The sequence below is a fragment of the Euphorbia lathyris genome, chromosome 1 (genome assembly GCF_963576675.1).
Source record: "Euphorbia lathyris chromosome 1, ddEupLath1.1, whole genome shotgun sequence".
Taxonomy (NCBI): Eukaryota; Viridiplantae; Streptophyta; class Magnoliopsida; order Malpighiales; family Euphorbiaceae; genus Euphorbia; species Euphorbia lathyris.
Window position 1 is genome coordinate 108,060,450 of NC_088910.1, and position 16,066 is coordinate 108,076,515.

General features: G+C 35.8%; 1 protein-coding gene across 1 annotated transcript; it reads right to left on the reverse strand.

Annotated features, from left to right (window-relative positions):
• Positions 1-3,758: 3,758 nt before the first annotated feature.
• On the reverse strand, positions 3,759-4,622 carry LOC136210548 (14 kDa proline-rich protein DC2.15-like). The gene has a single exon (XM_066001864.1). The coding sequence runs from the start codon at positions 4,443-4,445 to the stop codon at positions 3,954-3,956; it is 492 nt and encodes a 163-aa protein (XP_065857936.1). The 5' UTR covers positions 4,446-4,622; the 3' UTR covers positions 3,759-3,953.
• Between the last annotated feature and the right edge of the window lie 11,444 nt (positions 4,623-16,066).

The window sequence follows — 16,066 nt, forward strand, 5'->3', positions numbered from 1 at the left end:
CTATGTTATTTAGGAATAAAGTATTTTTTTTTAATTTATCCAATTTCTCGGTTTGAGGCTCGTCGGTCACCCTTTACCGCATACCGTAGGATTCGAACTCGAGATATAGTTTAAGCGACTGCAGCACTCAAGTCAACCATAATTAAAGTACCTTCAAGCTAGAGTGTAGAATGTAAACGAACTAATTAAACTAAAAGTTTAAGCTTATTGTTAAGCCTAAAAAATTCTTTTATATTAATCTTCAAGTAAATTAGGTCTTTAAATAATAGCCTTTTTTATCTTTTTAGTCACATACTAATATTTATGGAAAAAGATATTTTTGGATGAAATTTTTAAAATTGTATGAATAATGGGTGATTTGAATTTCCGTTGAATTAAGAATATCCGAGAGGCATAAATGTCAGTTTAATTTTTTTGTTATTACTTCGAATATATCTCAATTTGATATTCGGATATAACTATCCGTGAAAAGGCGTTTTAACTTTTGAAATAAATTGAAATGGATTATAATCATCAAAACTCAGACTCAAGGTCAGGTCCGAATGAAAAGATAACAGAACATATTGTTTGAAATTATCTATGTATTGCTCCAGCTCAATAAAAGATTGTCTCATCATAAATAGTAGAAGAAGACTGGTCTTAAATTTTGAAAAGCCATAATCCTTGGAAATACTAACCAATGACCGATTACGAGCTTTGGATTGAGAATTCAGCTTTTTAGGAGGCATTATTGAGAAATACAAGACCGACCAAGGAATAAAAGAAAAATATTCGCGTTTGGCCCCCTTACAGGTGAGCTTGCGCTTTATTTTGCTCGCAAGGCAAGCCTGGGGCCGAGCTCGTCGAGCTGGCCACCAGGGCTGGCTTTCGTCTGCCATCAGGTCCAGATCGACGAGCTAAACTCCCAGCTTTGTGAGCTGTGCCTGCGAACCAGTCTAAATTGACTGGTTCAATCCTAATTTAATTGGGATTCAGTCTGTTACCTCCATTTTGAATGCTTGTAACGTTAACTTGGTATTTTTAATTAGGGTTTATTTGGCTTATAAAACGGCTTGTAGATTGTCATCTACCTAAACTTTGTACCCTTGAGAATTCATCTTCTCCTACCTCCATCTGTCCTTAAAGCACCAAAAAGCTTCATCCATCTCCTCTTCAAGGATTCTCAAGTCTTATCCTCCAAGTTCAGAAAGACGATTTCTTAAGTCAACATGTTCCAAAAGGGATTTTTACAATCTTTGAACTCTGTTTTTTTTTTAGATCCTTCTAAGAATTCTGAATTGGTTGTATCTGTGATAATTACCTTTCATCTTTAATACAAGTTCAGTTTGATTTCCATTTGTGTTATTGATCTTTTTGCTTATATGTTTCTGCTATTGTGTTAAATTATTCAAAAGTCCAAATACTTACTTGGTTTATAAGTCTAATTCGACTGTCTATACCGGAAACTGTAGATATTGACAATATCATAGTAACCGGATCCAAATTTCTGAATGTTAGAGCTAGTTAGAGCATGTAACAAAGGAATTACCTTCTAGGAACTTTAGAAAGATAAGTCGGTTTAATCACCTTAAGTTTATGCAACTCATATTAGCTCCTTAATTATATCCGTTTGTCAGTTGAATTTCAGTATTATCGTATCATTCCATATCACTCTAAGAGTTTATGGAATTGCTTTGGATCAACCTAGGAGTAGAATAATTTAGAAAACAAACCCAAAGCTAATTTACTATTGCCTAAATAACGATCCAACACCTACTAGTCTGGTACTTCTGGTATAAATCATGTGGATTCGATACCTGGACTTTTTAGATTATTACTTGATAACAACAGGGTACACTTATCTCTTAGTGAGTCTTTGAGCGTGAGGTCAAGACGCATCAAGTTTTTGGCGTCGTTGCTGGGGATTTATTTCCCAGTAATATTGAACCAAAGGCCTAAGTTGTTAGTTTAGGCATTTACTTGTGAATACATACTTGTTAATATTTGTCTTTGTTGATTTTATAGTTGTAATTTTCTTCATATACTTGTGAACTTTTTAGCTGTAAAAGTTTCTTATACTTGTGGAATTTATAGCTATTAACTTTGATTACACTCATTGAATTTTATAGCTGCAATTTTGATTACACTGGTTGAATCTTATAAATGTGTTTTTTCTTATATAGTTGTTGAACTTTATAGTTGTGATTTTTTTTCATATACTTGTTGAATTATAGTTGTAAATCTTGATTATACTTGTTGAATCTATAGTTGTGATTTTTCATCATACATGTTGAAATCTTAGGATCATAACTGTGAATTCCTATACTTGTTGGAATTTTAAGTTCATAACTGAGAATTTGAGTTGTAAAAATTGTAATTTTTATTTTATCTTTTTAGCCTATGTATACTAGATCAAAAGCTGCATCTTGTATTCCAATTAATATTGAGCTTGAATGTTCTATTTATAGGAGTAAACGAAACAAGAACCTTCAGCCAATCGAGATGGAAAACCGCAATGAAAACAGCGTTAACAATGAGCCGTTATCAAGCTTGATATGGTAGCATTCCAAAACTACATGTTGTGCATCATGTTGACACCCTTGTAGCAGCTGTTGGAGAGTTTCTTAGTGACAGACAACAAATGAGTTCTTCTCTTAAAGATTGCCTACCTTTTTCTCAGAATCCAACGAAACAAGTGGCATACCAACATGGCACAGATAGGGTGTTCCAAGTGGGAGATATGGTGTTCCTTAAACTCTAACCTTACTGATAGCTCACACTAGCTCTCAGGAAATTCCATAAACTCTCACCTAATTATTTTGATCCCTTTTTATTCTAGAAAGGATTGGCACAGTGGCATAACCAGTCATGTTTTTATAACTCTAATAAACATTTGGAGATTGATTTTTATTTTGTTTGATATCAGATTTGCTCTAAGTGGTTGTGCGATATATTTGAAATGCGGATCAAAAGGCTAATGTGTTTACTAAACAGGGGCGGATGTAGGGGGTCAAAGGGGGCATTTGCCACCCTTCATTCCACAAAAAAAAAAAAAAAAATTAATTAGTCCAAAAAGAAAGGTTAATATGCAAAAATACCTCTAACGTTTTCTGTCAGGATCAATTTTACCCCTAATGTCTAAAATGGTGCAATTTTACCGACGTTAGGGGTAAAATTGCTCCTGACCCAAAACGTTAGGGGTATTTTTGCACCTTAACCCTAAAAAGAAGCAATATAGTAAGAGGCAACACATCGTTTTCAAGCAATGACAGATCGTAGATGTCAATTGCCACATCATAATCGTCGATCTACTTAGCATTAAAAGTTTTTTTTAAGATATTTTGTATCGAAGAGCAATTATGTATTAAAGTATATTTTTTTCAATTACTGCTATTTTGTCTAAAAAAAATTTATATAGAGTTTTGCCCCTCCCTCAAATCCTGGATCCGCTACTGTTACTAAACCTCTTGGATAAATTTGTTTTATTTCTTGCTGGACAAGCTTACTATTATTTCTCGTCCTATACAACTTGAGGGGGTGATAAAGATACATTTTGTGTCCTAATAGTGTTTGTATTGAGGAAGGATTCAATTACTTCCATATACAACTTGTGTTAAAGGTTTTAGTCTTTGTATAGGAAATTAAGTTGTATTCCTAGTAGGCTAAGGACCGGTTTATATAATATATATTTATTTGTGTATCTCGGTCAAGGCAATAATATTGAGATTATTAGTACTTATCTTATAACATATAAACATTTTTATAAGTTTCACATTGAAATTCTTAAACAGAACTAAGGAAACATGACCACCCGAACCATTATACTCTATTTAGAATCTTACTAACAAGTCGTAATTAACAAGACACAAACTTACATTCCTTTGTGTCTTTGACAAACTATAAAAAGGAACAAAAAAAAAAAAAAAAACATCATCATGCATTAAAGACTAAGATAATTATGTTGACAGTACGTGTCAACAAACGTAACCTTGAGGAAGATCCTTGTCACAGGCACTAAGAAGCAAGCTCAATGCAAGAGGAATATTAATGTCGATCCCCAAAATATTAGCTTTAATGGCTGTACAAAAGCAAACAGCAGCCTCAAGATCAACAAGCCCAAAAAGGATAGCGCAACACGGTCTGGCTGGAGGGTTGCCTATGGTTATACCAAGCAATGGACCCAACACATCCGCACAAACACCTAGTTTAAGGGCATCCCTTGGGCATTTTTCAAGAGAGAGCAACGATGTCATCGGTATTGGCACTGACATATGCTTTGTAGATGGAGATGTATTCCGCCTCGCCATCGCGGTTGCGGTTGCGGTTGCGGTTGCTGTTGCCATTGCCATATCGTTTGGAGATGGAGATGGAGACGGAGATCCGCCGTGATAAGCACTCACAAATGAAAAGAACAAAAGATTAAATGTGAGAAATAGAGCAACTGATGAGGGTTTTTTGGCTGCCATTTCTCTTCAAACCCTAATTTTCTTTTCCCAAACTAATTAATCTTTATTGGTGAAGAATAATGATGGGAGAGATCGGTTTATATAGGAATTAATTGAGGGAAAAAGTATGAGAAACAAAGCCATATTGCAGATATTTTCACACTTTGAATCTAGAGCATGGACCGTTTTCATTACTTCATTAGATATATGATTAGATTTCTTAAATGATAGTATATAACAGAAAATCGTTTTTCTTTTTGTAATTAATTGAAAGCTGTCATCATTAATGGTGAGAGGGTTGTTCCAAATCTATAGGGCTAATAACTCGTGATGAAAACATGTTTCTCAAAGGTGTTACTTTTGTCTTTCTTTGATTTAAACCGTGGAAGCAAAGTACTCACTAATTTATAGGTTTAATAACTAATCTTTTGACTGGAAATTAAATAAACTTGGCTCACTAAAGAATTTGTAACAAATATCTAAGTTGAAGCCAACATTAGAAGAAACTTTTGAGATGGATTATTCCTCTCAATTTGATATTCGGATTTCGGCACGGTTTTGAATTTAAAATTATAACTATCTGGAAAAGGCATCTTTTATTTTTGAAAACACATGAAATGTATTATTATAATCATCAAAACTTAGACTCGAGATCGGAAGGTTGTGAAAATATAACAAAAGATGTTGTTTGAAATTGCCTATATATTGTTCTAGCTCTAGAAGAGATTGTCTAATCATAAATAGTGGAAGCAGAATGGTCTTAAATTTTTGAAAAGTATACCAACCTATTGTCGAGATTTAGGGTCCGTTTGTTTTACCTACTGTTGCTGTTTACTGTTTGTTGTTTGCTGTTACGATTTGCTGTTTGCTGTTATGGTTTGCTCTATTGGATGAAAGACAGAGTTTAACTAAGAAAGAAACTGTAACTTACTGATTTAATTGCTTTAGGATTAATACAATACATAAGAGTGTTGCACTCAAAAGGAATTACATCCAGTATTTAAACCCAACTGATCTACTAAGTTGGTAGCTAAAAAACAGGTCAACGATCCTGTTTTTTCTCCACTCTTTAATCCATCAGATTCCAAACAAACTACTACCACCTTTGACTTGTTCATGTTGCTATAAACAAGCAAGCTTGGTTGATTTATTCAAATGCAATTTAAAACAAATAAAGCAAATAAAATGTTTAGATTAATTCCAACATATTCCCCCTTAATCTAAACTCAGTGAAGCTCTTTAACTCCCAGTAGATTCCGCATCTTCTCGAACTTTATTGCAGACAACGCCTTGGTCAATATATCCGCCTTCTGCTCATTTGTGCTCACATGTTTAATGACAATCAAACCTTGTTCTACGCATTCTCGAATGAAGTGATATCGGACATCTATGTGTTTACTCCTCCCGTGAAACACTGGATTCTTTGCTAGATCAACAGCTGACCTATTATCAATATACAACATGACAGGACCAGCTTTCACATCTGAAATTTGACTGAGAACTCTTTGCAGCCATATTCCTTGACAAGCAGCGGCTGTTGCTGCCATGAACTCCGCCTCACATGAGGACAGTGCGACACACCTTTGCTTTTGTGATATCCATGTGATCAGGCTATCATCCAAATAAAAGGCCATTCCACCTGTACTCTTACGATCATCTATATTTCCAGCTAGGTCACTATTTGAGAAACCTGACAAAAGATAGTTACCTCTTCCTTCTTTATATACTAAGCCAAAATTCAATGTACCTTTCACATAACGTAGAACTCGTTGCGCTACATTCAGGTGAAGCATAGTAGGTCTTTCCATGAATCTGCTGATTACACCAACGGCATAAGCTATGTCAGGCCTTGTGTGTACTAAATATCGCAAGCCTCCTACCATCGATTTGAATTGTGTTGAATTTACATGTACTCCACTTTCATCCTTGCTCAGCTGTAATTTGTGATCCATCGGGTACTTTACATGATTACAATCACTCATCCCTGCCTTCTCCAATATTCTCTTAGCGTATGCAGCTTGCTTTAACTCGATATAGCCTTTACCTTGATCAACCTCCAGCCCAAGATAGTATGACAGTTTGCCCAAATCACTCATGTCAAACTCTTTGTTCATCTGTTCTTTAAACTTGATTATGACTGACACACTCGTTCAAGTAATCAACAAGTCATCGACATATACCCCAATGATCAAAGACTCATCTCCATCCCTCCTGGTGTACACAGCATGTTCGAAGGGACATTTGATAAAGCCAAGTCTCTGAAGGCCTTTATTCAGTTGAGCGTACCACGCTCTTGGTGCCTGGCGTAGACCGTATAACGCTTTTAATAGCCTGTACACCTTTGATTCTTGTCCTTCTTTTTCGTACCCTCTTGGCTGAGACACATACACTTCTTCCTGCAACTCTCCGTTTAGAAAAGCTGACTTGACATCAAGGTGATGCACTTCCTAATTATTTTTCATAGCGAGCGCCAGCAGTAAACGAACCGTTTCCAGCCTTGTAACGGGAGCAAAGACTTCCTCATAGGCTATACCATGCTTCTGAACATACCCCTTTGCAACAATTCGCGCCTTATGTTTGATAATCTCACCACTTGTATCTTTCTTAATTTTAAATACCCACTTTAAATTAATGGCTTTATGTCCCTTTGGCAAGTCAGTCAGCACCCAAGTCTTGTTCTTCTCTATAGCATCGATTTCACTTTGCATTGCCACCTTCCAAACTTTATTCTTCACAGCTTGTTCATACACAACTGGTTCATCAATGCCCAGTAGCAGTAATTCTTCCACTAGTTCAGTTTCTTCAGTGTGATCATATATATCGTTGAGGCATCTGAATCTTCTTGGCTCATTGTTGTTTCTAGACGTCTCAGACCTGCTTTCCTCACTTTCCTCAGTATTGTGCATAACTGATTCCCTTGACTGTGGTGTGACCAGATTCGAGTTTGATCCTGATTCGTTGCTTGTCCTCTGTCATTGAGGCGTTGACTCCATAGTTTCTCCAGTCGATAAGGCTGTGCTTTCAGAACTTTCAGAACTACCGCCATCTCGTTGTGTCTCATCTGCATGCCCCACTATTATGAAAATTTCCTGAAGCAGCCTTTTCAGCCTCTGCATCGTTCCAAGGCCAGCCTTTTGCTTCTTCAAACACAACATCGCGACTTACGTGCACAGTGCCTGTGCTTGGATCGTATAGTCTATAAGCCTTAGTACCTGGTTCCCTTCCAAAGTGCACAACCTGTTTACTCATGTCGTCTAGTTTCCTTACATGAACACTAGGAATTTTCATATGAGCAATGCATCTGAAAACACGTAGATAATCAACGTAGGGTTTCTTACCGAACCAAGCCTCATAGGGAGTCATTCCTGACAGAGAGCGAGTGGGCAACCTGTTCAGCACGTACACAGCGTGTCTTATTGCTTCTCCCCACATTTGTGGTGGAACTTTTCTCTCTTTTAGCATGCTCCTTCCCATGGCTACCACCGTTCTGTTTCGTCGTTCTACCACACCGTTTTGTTGTGGAGAATACGGCGCTGTGTAGTGTCTTAGTATTCCTGTATCTTCACAAAATTTGTTAAACTCATTTGAACAAAATTCTCCGCCCCTATCTGTTCGAAACACTTGTATTCCCTGTTTTGTACCATCTTTTTCTACCAGAGCCTTAAATCTCTTGAACACTGATAATGCTTCATCTTTAGTTTTAATCATATATACCCACATCATACGAGTATGATCATCAACTAATAACATGAAATATTTGTTCCCAACTGGTGTGACAGGAGATATAGGGCCACAAAGATCCCCATGTATCAATTCTAAAGATATCTTAGCAGTAAAATTAGATTGAGAAGGGAAGGGCTTACGTGCTTGCTTAGATAGGAGACAACCACTGCATATTTCCTTAGGTTGGATCAAGTTTGGCAAGCCATGTACCATCTGATTCTTTTGCATCAACTGTATCGCTGGAAAATTCACGTGACCGAACCGAATGTGCCACAACCAAGCTTCTTCTTTTGTCTTGGTCAGCAGGCATGCTCCTCTAGTTTCTTGTATGCGGAGTTTGTATAGTCTATTTGAGGCTCTCTTGACTTTCATAAGTAGCTTTCCCCTTTCATCATACACCCACAAAAGATCACCAACAAGAACGACTTTGTTTCCTTCCTCTGATAGCTGTCCCAAACTGATTATGTTGCTTCGGAGTGTGGGTATATAATACACCTCCTTTAGTTCTCGCTCTTCTCCATTTTTACATGACATCGATATTAACCCTTTTCCCTTAATATGCACCAGGGATCCATCTCCAAATTTGACTTGGCCTGTGATGGTCTCGTCCAACTCCTTAAATTTTTCACGGTGCCCAGTCATATGGTTGCTGGTGCCGTTATCGAGATACCACATATTGACTTCACTTTCTTTACTTATGCCAGTTGATTTATCAACATTCCCAGTAGTGTACAACAATATTTGTCCATCTGCACCACTCTCATACTCAGCCACCAGTAGTGCAGGCTCATCATCTTTGATCTGAGCTAAGTTTACCTCAGCTTTGTATTCTCTGTCTCGTTTTGGTTTACGACACTCTGCAGTAAAATGCCCGTAGTTGTGACAGTTAAAACATTTTACTTTGCTTCTATCACGAACCACACGACCATCTTTGCTACGATAATCACTGTTGCCACCAGTTCCTCCCTTGTTTGTTCTTTTCAACCACTCATCTCTTGTGAGCAGAAGTTTCTCTTCGCTGCCTTCACGTCTTGACCACTCTTCTTCTGTGAGCAGGAGTTGTTGTTGTCCACCATTTGTTTGAGGTTGCCCGCATAGTCTTTCCTCATGAGCCTTGAGAGACCCTACAATTTCTTCTACAGACATCGTCTCTAAATTCCCGAATTGCTCAATGGCTAAAGCAATTTGCAAGAATTTTGCAGGCACTGATCTTAAAATTTTCTTGACGACATACGCCTCTTCAACCGTCTCTCCTAAAGCCCGTATGTTTATCACCAGGCTGCTCAACTTCATACAGAAATCATCTAGTTGTTCTGTTTCTTTCATAGTGAGTGACTCAAACTCGTACCTGAGTGTTTGAGCCTGAGCTTTCTTTACTTTATCTGCACCCAAATGTACTGTCTTGATCGCTTCCCATGCTGCTTTGGATGTCCTTTTATCTGCGATTGACAGTAACAAATCTTCAGCGATCCCTTGATAGATGATGGCCAGTGCCCGTTTGTCTACCTTATCTTCACAAACAATCTTGGGATCCTTAGGCTCGGTAGCCTCCCACACACCATGGGCTTGTATAAACACTCTCATTTTCATAGCCCATGCTGTGTAATTTGTTTTTGTCAGCATTAGATAGCTTAGACCAAACGAACTTTCTTTGCCTTTACTGCTCTCCATCGTTACTTAGCAGGATGTGAAGCTCTGATACCAAATATTGGATGAAAGACAGAGTTTAACTAAGAAAGAAACTGTAACTTACTGATTTAATTGCTTTAGGATTAATACAATACATAAGAGTCTTGCACTCAAAAGGAATTACATATAGTATTTAAACCCAACTGATCTACTAAGTTGGTAGCTAAAAAACAGGTCAACGATCATGTTTTTTCTCCACTCTTTAATCCATCAGATTCCAAACAAACTACTACTACCTTTGACTTGTTCTTGTTGCTATAAACAAGCAAGGTTGGTTGATTTATTCAAATGCAATTTAAAACAAATAAAGCAAATAAAATGTTTAGATTAATTCCAACATGCTGTTTACTGTTGTTTGCTATTGTTGTTACGGTTTGTTGTTTGCTGTTTGAAAATGCTCATTTTCCAAAAAAGCAGAGATTCTTTGCTTTTGTAAAATGCTGCTTTTCGGGTGTAAAAGGCAAACAGGAGGTCACTAACCAAACACTCAACGCTGCTTTTCAGATGTAAAAGGCAAACAGGAGGTCACTAACCAAACACCTCAAACTCTCCGTTTTGAAGTGAAAATGCAGAAAGGAGTATGAAAAGGAGCAGCCAAATACCCCCTTACTAGCTTTGTTCTGAGAATTCAGCTTTTTAATAGGCATTGTTGAGAAATCAATGAGTTTTTTTTGCCTCCAAATATGCTTTTATAGGCATAAAAGAGTTAATTGGGCTAGAACCGTTTAAATATTGAGAAATTTACACAGAAGTTCATATTTCAAAAATTATTTATAACTATGTCAAGTACTAATTTAAATAATATCAAATTAAGAAAATCATTATTTTTCATATATATTAAGAACTATGTTTTATGAATTAGAGGTCTAAGATATATTTTTTAGGCTTTAGGATTTATGAATTGAAATTTAAAATTTATAAATTAGGACATAAAATCATATGTTATTTGTGATATATAGAAAATAATGACATATTCAGAATTAAGTTTTGTAATATGATTTAATTGTAATTTTATAATCCGATATGGTTTTCATATAAATATAAATATAGCCTTTAATATTTTTCTAAACCCATTATTACCTAAAAGATGAGAAATTAATGAAATTTTCTATTTTCTCTCACAGAAATTGTGGCATCTTTTCACGTTTTTCAATATTTTTAAGAAACATTTAACAAAAACTCTATTCTTTTTACTGAAAAAAATTGAACTAGACTGAACGGAACTGAATGCTACTGAACTGAATTCTATTGAAACTGAAATGGTAATATAATCCTTTAAAAATAGCAATAATTAAAATAAAAAACTTATAAAAATAATAATGGTTATAATAATAATAATAATAATAATAATTGTAATTATAATAAGTAATGATAAATTATTGAACTGATTGATACTGAAATTAAGTCTCATTATGTCCACGTTATTTTCAAGTGTTAAGATTCATAAAGCATTTTAACATATATGTTGCTAAAAACCTCTACCAAGAAATTACTCATGTCTGCACACCTAATCACATATCTCTAATGTTGTGTCCATCTCCTAATCAGAGTCTTCTAACCATTATTCAACTAAAATATAAGTTAGATACTTCTATAATATATTAGTAAACCATTAAACATCCATCAAATATATTTTCATTTATATCATAAGGACGAACATGACTTACTATCGCCAGCTCATGGCTGCTTTAGCCTATAGACTGAATTATTCACTCATCTTCAAGAAGGGAATGTTAGATATGGAAATATTAATGCTGAAAAGAAAATTTTAAACCGTTCTCCAATTGGTGTTTGTAGTTGACACTAGTGTTTTGCTTGTTCTTTTTAGAGGTTTATTAAGATGGAAACTTTTCACTTAGTTGTTCTTATTACTGTTGAAACACCTTTCCACATAATTTTGATTTGACAAAATTGTTTAAGTATAATTGAAATACATATTCTAAACACACTAAGTTTAAATGCTTTGATTTATTCTACTAATGTGTTTGTTCAATGTTGAGTTAAATTGTTTATAAGACACAAGAATTAAAAGGCCCCCCCTTGGAAGTATACTTGCACTGTTATAAGGGACCAACAATTACCAGGTAAGCTTTTAACCTCTTCATGTTCACTTTGAACAGTTCATTGGAAGAATTTCAAATCTCAACACCTCCACGGGGGAACACTTGAGTTACAGTAAAGGGACAAGACCATCTAAATTTTAGTTATCCTAGAAATAGTTTGAGACGAGATTTGAACAACAACACTTTTTTGTCTCAGGAATAATTCCTTCACTTGAATGTGCTTATCGTGCCACCATTTTGTTTTCTCCTTATAGTAGAGAATTTTCATAGGATAACATCGTGAACTCAACAAGTCCATTTAATTGTAACTTTCGGCTATCACTTATTGCATGTTCATCAAAATTTAAGAATTTTAGAGCCCATAGTGCTTTCAAGCTCAACATGAAGGTGACAAGATCTCCCAATGAGCAATATTTATGGTGACATCCCTATAAGTGTTTTGTAAGTTGTTCTATATATGCCCACATGGCATTATCAAGCTTATTAGAACATTCTTTTTTAGAACAACCAATTGTTTCTCTAAAATGTGCTTGATCTCTCTATTGGAGATCTCCACATGTCCACTAGTTTGTGGATGATAGGGGCTAGCTACCCTATGGATCCCACCATAATTTCCAAGAAATTGTTCAAATTGAACATTGCAAAAGTGGGTGCTTTAGTCACTGATGATTGCTCTAAGTACACCAAACATATAGAACAACTTTGTTAAGAACTTAACAGCTACCATTTCATAATTTGTAGGGCTTGTTAGCGCTTTACCCATTTACTCACATAATCTACGACCATTAAAGTGTGATTGTTTCTATCAGAACTTGGAAAAGGTCCAATAAAATCAATTCCCTATATATCAAAGATTTCACATACCATAATATTTTTCCAATGACATAGCTTTTCTGGAAGAGATTTTATCTATTCTTTGACATTCATCACACTAGGAGACAAACATGTGCGCATCCTTGAAAAAGGATGGCGAATAAAAATCTTCTTCTAAAACTTGTGTTGTGGCAATGAGCACAAAAGGAATACTTTCTTCTATCTAATTTACAATTTGTAATTTGACCCTTCTCTTTGTTTTTAATTGGGTTTTATGTAATTATACCCTTTAGATGATAGGGACATAAATTCATCTTTTCTTATGAATATAGGATCTTTTTGTCAATCCAATGTTGAATTTGCTCCTTTGGACGCTACGGTTCTTCACCCAAATTGGGGATTTTCTTTATTCCTTCAAGCTTTGACTTTTAAAATTTTCTTTGTTGGCTTAAGGTTAAAATCAACTTCCCTTCTCAACCCCTTTATGCATCATTTGGTAGGAAAGACTTGATCGTCTCCCATTCTAAGACTTTTTAAGCACTTTATTTCAATTAAATTTTGTAAGGCCATCAATAGAGTACTTTAGTAAAAATATTGAATGTGTGAGACAATAGAGGAAGATGGAGAGATAAAAATTTCTGGAATAAAATGATATTTAAAGCTTAAGTGAAGAAATGATAAATGATAAATGATCTTCAAAACGCTAGACAATAGATGAGAAGAGATTTTGAGCAATTCTTATAGAGAAGAAAATGAGGTTCTCTCATCATTCTAAGAAGACCCAATTATTACTCTTAAAGAGTCATCACCACTAATTTCTCCTTCATTACATTCTCAAGAGGTAAACCTTAATTTTTCGTTTTCTCATATTGAAGCTATGGATAATGAAAATGATAGTGAGAAAGTTGGATGTTTTTGTTATAGAAGATGATTTAAATGCTCATTTTGAGTTTATGGGTAACGAGATTGTACACAAGAATTTGAATATTTGTATGAATGAGGAGGAATGAGTTTTAGTAGGCGAGAACATTAGAGAGATTGGTTTTGTGTGTGGTATTATTAAGGAAGCTCGTGTTAGAAAGGATTCCCTCCACGTGTTTGAGAAAATGCTCAATAGAAATGATTTCACTTTTATGTTTAAGGAAAACATGGATTCAGATCTTGAAGAATGTGATAACAAAATGGTATTTGATATTTCCTATGAGAGAAAGAAAAAATCACGTTATATGTGAAGATTGAAGGATATAGATGTTGGTCCCTTGTAAGGTTGCAAATATAGTTCCAAGGGGGGGGGGTTAGGAACTATTTGACCTTTTTTTAATGATTAGGGCAAATTTCTTTTTCTTAAGAAAATATTTTATGACAACGGCGCTGATCAATCGACAAGACTCTGGCTTAGTCAACTAGTGACTAGGTCAGTTCCGTTGCTTAGGTCAGGAAATAGCACTTAGAGTCTATTCCTGAACTAATTCGTTGGCAGCGCACAACTCAGCTTGACCTCTTTTACTTGGTCAGTTTTAGTTTGTTTTAAGCAAGCAATATAAATAAGGAGTTAAGGTTTAGAAATACTTCACTCAGCAGATTTATCCAGGTTCGGCTTCTTCTAAGCCTACGTCCTGTCCCCGGAACACTTCCGAGATTTCAAATCCTCTATTGAGCTCTTTAAAGGTAGAGCCTCAAACCTTTTACAATATCAGCAATTGAGTATGACAAGAGTACCTTCCTCTATACTTCTACTCAATCCTAATCTCTCCGCTGAGTACTTAAAACCGAGTACTCAGCCTCTCCTTTCTATTCCTAGAAATGATTAAGATTTGTCCTAAACAACAATTGCTAGAACACCTTAGATGATTGAGGATCAATCACTCTAGACTTTTACACAAATGAATAAGCTTGTGGTGTAAGAATTTGCTTTGCTTTTGATGAAGAACTTTTGTACACGTTTGATCAGCGTAACGGCTTTTGCTCAAAGTTCTCTGTTGAATGTGGATTCTGAATGCTCTATTTATAGAGAGCTGTGAGAGCTTCTGGTTATTTCGAATTTCGAAATAACCGTTGGAGGAAAATGGCTTCATGTCGCTTTCACTCAGTCTGTTCAGCAGTTCTCTTAGCCAATCAGATTCCAGCATCTTCTGTTCTTCGGTCAGTGTGGCAGTATGTTCCTCCAAATCGGGTAATGTCAAACAGACAGCTTCCTGCGTCTTCTGTTCTTTACCAACAGAGGAAATACTTGGTCCGGAAGTTGCTTTGTAGTCAGCGGCTGTCTTGTACGTTTTGTCGAGACAGCTCAGCAGCTTCATACCGAAGTTGTCTACGTGGATCTTCTCGATCCTTCATTGGTGAGCTGCGTTTCAATATTCAACGGCAGTGTTTTGAAACACGCGGGCTGAGTGGCCTTGGCTTTGTTTGACTTGGGCTTTGACTTCCATATAGGGCTTGGGCCTTATGATCTTTATGTCTTATAACAATTATAAACTCAACATTGAACAAACACATTAGTAACAATAAATCAAAGCATTTAAACTTAATGTGTTATAGAATATTTAATCTCACTTAATTAATTTTTTCAAATCAAAATCATGTGGAAAGGTGTTTCAACAAACTCCCCCATTTTGATGTTGGCAAAACTAATCAGCAAGGAACTCAGCTTTGAGCTCCCCCATGATAGTTGACCCTTTTGATTAAGTGAACTCCCCCGTCAGGGCTGAGCTACTGACTTAGTTCTATTCTAAACATTCTAAGGTTTAATTGAATAAGTCTAAGGTCAGTTTTCAAGTATAGGTCAGCTTATGAGACATATTCTATTTTACTCAGTATTCAGCGGAAGATTTGTATAGTACAAGAGCGCTGAGTAATTTATTTGTTCAATGGTTTATATTAGACAAGTTCAAACATTAATTTTTACGCAGCATGCATTCAGATAATACTTAGCATTTGAAGGATAAATAACAAAAGAAGTTAGGCATATTGAATTTGAATTGCTTTTAAAAAAAAGATAAGGACAGACAGAGCAAACAGACATAAGGAATTCTTAACTACTACTAAATTCCTTCCTAACTTCTTCCCTAACTTCTAACGTTGAGTTCCTTCTCTTGAATTGCCACTTTTCTCCCCCGTTTTGCCAGCAGCCGTAGGCAAATTGACGGATGGGGGAGTGGACTTGGTGAGTTCTTGCAGCAGACGAATTTGACCCTCTAAAGAATTCATGTGATTGACCATAGTCAACATGAGTTCGGTCATTTTGGTCATTTGAGCTTGGGTTGGTTGCTGCGTCTGAACCAAAGAGAAATGGTTGATCAAGTCATGGATTTCACTCAGAATTTGGTGAGTTACAGATGGATGAGAGGACTGATC